The sequence below is a fragment of the Lolium rigidum genome, chromosome 5 (genome assembly GCF_022539505.1).
Source record: "Lolium rigidum isolate FL_2022 chromosome 5, APGP_CSIRO_Lrig_0.1, whole genome shotgun sequence".
In the NCBI taxonomy this organism is placed as follows: domain Eukaryota; kingdom Viridiplantae; phylum Streptophyta; class Magnoliopsida; order Poales; family Poaceae; genus Lolium; species Lolium rigidum.
Genome location: NC_061512.1, coordinates 212,194,626 through 212,198,330, shown reverse-complemented (window position 1 = coordinate 212,198,330; position 3,705 = coordinate 212,194,626). Strand labels below are relative to the sequence as shown.

General features: G+C 41.2%; 1 protein-coding gene across 1 annotated transcript; it reads right to left on the bottom strand.

The window, feature by feature from the left end:
• Nucleotides 1-818: 818 nt before the first annotated feature.
• Nucleotides 819-3,467, bottom strand: LOC124655400 (protein DEEPER ROOTING 1-like). Its single transcript, XM_047194302.1, has 6 exons — nucleotides 3,369-3,467; nucleotides 3,139-3,217; nucleotides 1,539-1,984; nucleotides 1,284-1,458; nucleotides 1,128-1,180; nucleotides 819-1,027 (listed from the first exon to the last, which is right to left on the bottom strand). The coding sequence occupies exons 1-5, from the start codon at nucleotides 3,372-3,374 to the stop codon at nucleotides 1,161-1,163; spliced, it is 726 nt and encodes a 241-aa protein (XP_047050258.1). The 5' UTR covers nucleotides 3,375-3,467; the 3' UTR covers nucleotides 819-1,027; nucleotides 1,128-1,160.
• Nucleotides 3,468-3,705: the final 238 nt, after the last annotated feature.

Here is a 3,705-nt window from a genome sequence, read left to right as displayed (position 1 = left end):
TTTTTGCATCAGGCATACAAAAAAAAATTACGAAAGGCAGCCGGCACTGCTTTCATTGGCAAAAAGATAGTGGATAGGTTCAATACAACAACGGGCATTCTCAAGGAGAGAAGGCTAACGTTGAAGAACTAAGAAAAGCTAGCTATTACATTTTTGTCCAGGACCTGCAAGGAAACAAGGACCCTTCAATCTGGTTTTCTTGGTCTGTTGGTCAAACCTTGGCAAAGGGAACGGCCAGCCATTGCCCATTCTGATGCAAGCTCGGCAATGTAGTGAAAGGTAGCAGCCGGAGATTTAGATTTCTGTTGGAAATTCTATCATTTAGAAAGCATTCCATACATCCACAGATTTCTCTTCACATTTTTGTGGAAGGCTATAAATACAAAACCACTTTCGAAAGCTTTGGGTGTTTAATACTACCAAATCAGGGTTCAAGTCATACCAAGATGGTCCTTTTCCTAGGTTTTCTTTGTTATGCTCAAACACCAGTGTCAAATTCTTTGTTTGGTGATCCTATAGGGTCGCAGTTCTATATTTGTCTGTATTATTGCATTTTTAAAAATCCTACAAAAACAAAGTATAGCCCTTAACTAGTGACCAATGTGGAGGGTCGCAAGTTAGCAGATTTCTTGTAGCGACTCTAGTAGGCTACCCGGCTGGGCGATACAGATATGTGAAGCACAACTTGCAAGCCGGTCCGCAAAAAATAGAGATGTATGTAATAAACGACAACTGCATCATAATGGAGATCTTTTGGGACTAGAAATTAAAAACACCCATCATTCTTCATATATGGATGGTAAAAAAACCTTGCAATATACAGCCTCAAGAATTAGAGAAAAACAGACATGAGGTATGGCTTGTCCCAGGAGTTTCTTGTCATAATCCAAGTAACCCACATTACAAGTGATTTGTCAGAAGCAGAGGGGCATTTCATCGTAAACTGTAGCTTCATTGCTGACTTTATCCCACACTTCTATATATATCATAACACCGTGGACTCCTAGCTTGCCAAGACCTTTGGAACCTGCACATTGAATAGAATCAATCAAATTTGTCAGCACAGCCCTCAAAGCGATGGATCAGTATTATCGAGTTCTGCTGAAGTTGAGAAGGAAAGTGCACACCTGGCCTCAAAGAACAATTGTATTCACCCATCTTTACATTTCAAGCACAATAACTGAAAAGAAGGAAAATGACTCAGTTAATTCAAGGAACAGGTGCATGACAAGATGCTCAGTGCACAATAACATCGCCTGTTTGGTATTGAAGTATGAACTTACAGTCTGAATCAGTTTTGACCCATTTTGCGCCATCATCATCATCATCTACATCGAGTGCATCCTCGAGGAGCTCGTCGATTTCATTCTGATCTGGCTTCCAATCCAGGTGCTTCCTAGGCACGAGTGGTGCTGGATTTTGTGGGTGTATTTTCGTCTGCAGTATTGCCTTGAGAAGCTGCAATGGAAAACAAAATCACATAAAAAAATGCAACTAGCAGTTAGATAAAAATTTACATAAGGTTGTAAGAGGTGTACCTTCTCCATTCTTGATTGGGGGAAAGAGTTCCTTGGGTCTGGAACCGCAGTTGCAAAGCCACCCTTACACACGAGTAGTTTGAGGAGTGCAGCAACTGATCTTGGCTTAAGTGTTTTTCCTTTCTTCGTCAGTGACTCATTTGATTTGCTTCTGATTATTTTCTTGTTCATCAACCGGTCCATCTGCTTTTCTTTGACGTTCTCATCTTGGGAATCATAAGTTTCTGTTTGGTCTTTGCTTGCTAGTATCATTGCAAATTCTTTCTGTATCTTGTCTACTTCCTCCTCTGTAAACTTGGTGGCTTCTTGCATGGACTGCCCATCCTCGGAAGAGTTCTGCTCTTGTGCTACTTCTTCTATCTGCTTATTTCCAAATGTCCCAATAGCAAGCAATGACTCGGGCCAATCGCTGAACTCGTCGTTTCGACAATCCGACACATTAGCACCTGCACATTATAAACTAAATTAAGTGCTGATTCCACAAACAGACATAAAGGTATGGTCCTAAGATCATATTAGCATAAGCTGAGTGTATGGAGCATGGACCACTATATTTTAAATCCTTTAATTCCTGTGCTTCTCATGAACTTATCACTAGTTAGATATATGCTTGCCCATGCTTACTCCACATCCTGATGTTCTCTTTCCGTTTTCGTATGTCGGCGATCGCTTCATCACATATATAAAAGTTAAAGAATGCATCCATTCTTCAATATTAATAGCCTTTTTTATATGTTCTTGAAAGAATAACGGTGTACTATTTCTTATAGAATTAGTTGACTTAAGATCATTAGAGGAAACCATTTGAGGGCTGGGGTTGTTTGCCCCCTTTTGAAAAAAAATATCTTAAATCAGGGTTCTGTCCCAGAATAATGACACTATATTTGATCAGAGGTGGAGAATTGGGTATATATATCAAGCAAGCCATCTTTAAGTATAATAAAGAACGTAATAAATCAAAGTATGTAGAAACAAAAAAAGTAGTTGCTTGGCGTTAGCAAAGGGTTTGATCCATGCCGAATAGTTGGATTTTGAGTATGACTCAGCTGCACAGATCTCTTCATTTTTGTCCAGATAGAGAAAGATAAACTAAACAAACAGTAGAGTTTGTGCAGAATTTTTTTGCAAGGGACAAGTCACAGAATGTCACTACAGTGCAAACTGAAAACAGTGAGAATGTCATGGCACTGCATTTTTTCCTCAGTTTGTGGGATTACCCAGAAAAGGTAGCTTCCTCGGCATATCACTAGATCTAAAGACTAATGGAATGCAGGAAATTATCAGTGATTCGCATGCATGACGAACATACACCGTACTGGCATCATCAGAAAAGAAACCTGAAACCGATTTTCATGTAGTATATCACAAAACAAGTGAGATGATCGCCTATTCAAGATGCAAATGGATTTGTTGTGAACAGAATAACTTCTTAATTTTGGTGAGAAATCAAAGATGGCTTCATAACTTGAGCTTTACTGCACAAATGCAAACAACTTGAAAACCAAATGTTATCGTCTTCGATCTTCCTCTAGAATCTAGAACAGACACTGTCTGGTCAACAACTACCACTTGATGATGGAAAGTTCGCAGGTACACTCACGAGAAGGCCCGGATGAACTGGCCGGGAACCGGCTCGCTTCTTGCTTCCCGCCTATCTTGTTCGCCACCCAGCTGAAAATCTGCAAGAAAAACAGAGGTTCCATCCCATAAGGTACGGCACCACGCAAGCGCAAACAGAGGTTCCATAGATGATCATCAATCTCTCCATCGATCCAACGCCTTAATTCAAGGCCAACATAAAGATCATAATACTGTTGGGCATGAGATTACCTTCATATTCCCGTTCTGAATTCTCTGGGGGTTTGGAGTAGTGAGCGGGGTGAGCCTGCTGCAGGCACCAAGACTGAGAGAGATACTAAAGAAAGATGGCAAGAGGTATGAGCGAGTGACTGAGAGAGATGCAGCGAGGCAAGCGAGAGACTTTGTAGAAGCGTGGTGCTGCTACTGTCGATGGAAGAACTGCTGGCGCATAGTGAGTGGCAGTGAGGCACTACTAGTAGCAGCTAGTTGCTCATTGGACTGATTTGAAGGGGGCGGCTCAAGTTCCAATGCTCTGGAGCGTGGCTGAGATGAGGTGCTGCTACCTATACATACTTCATCTGGCATG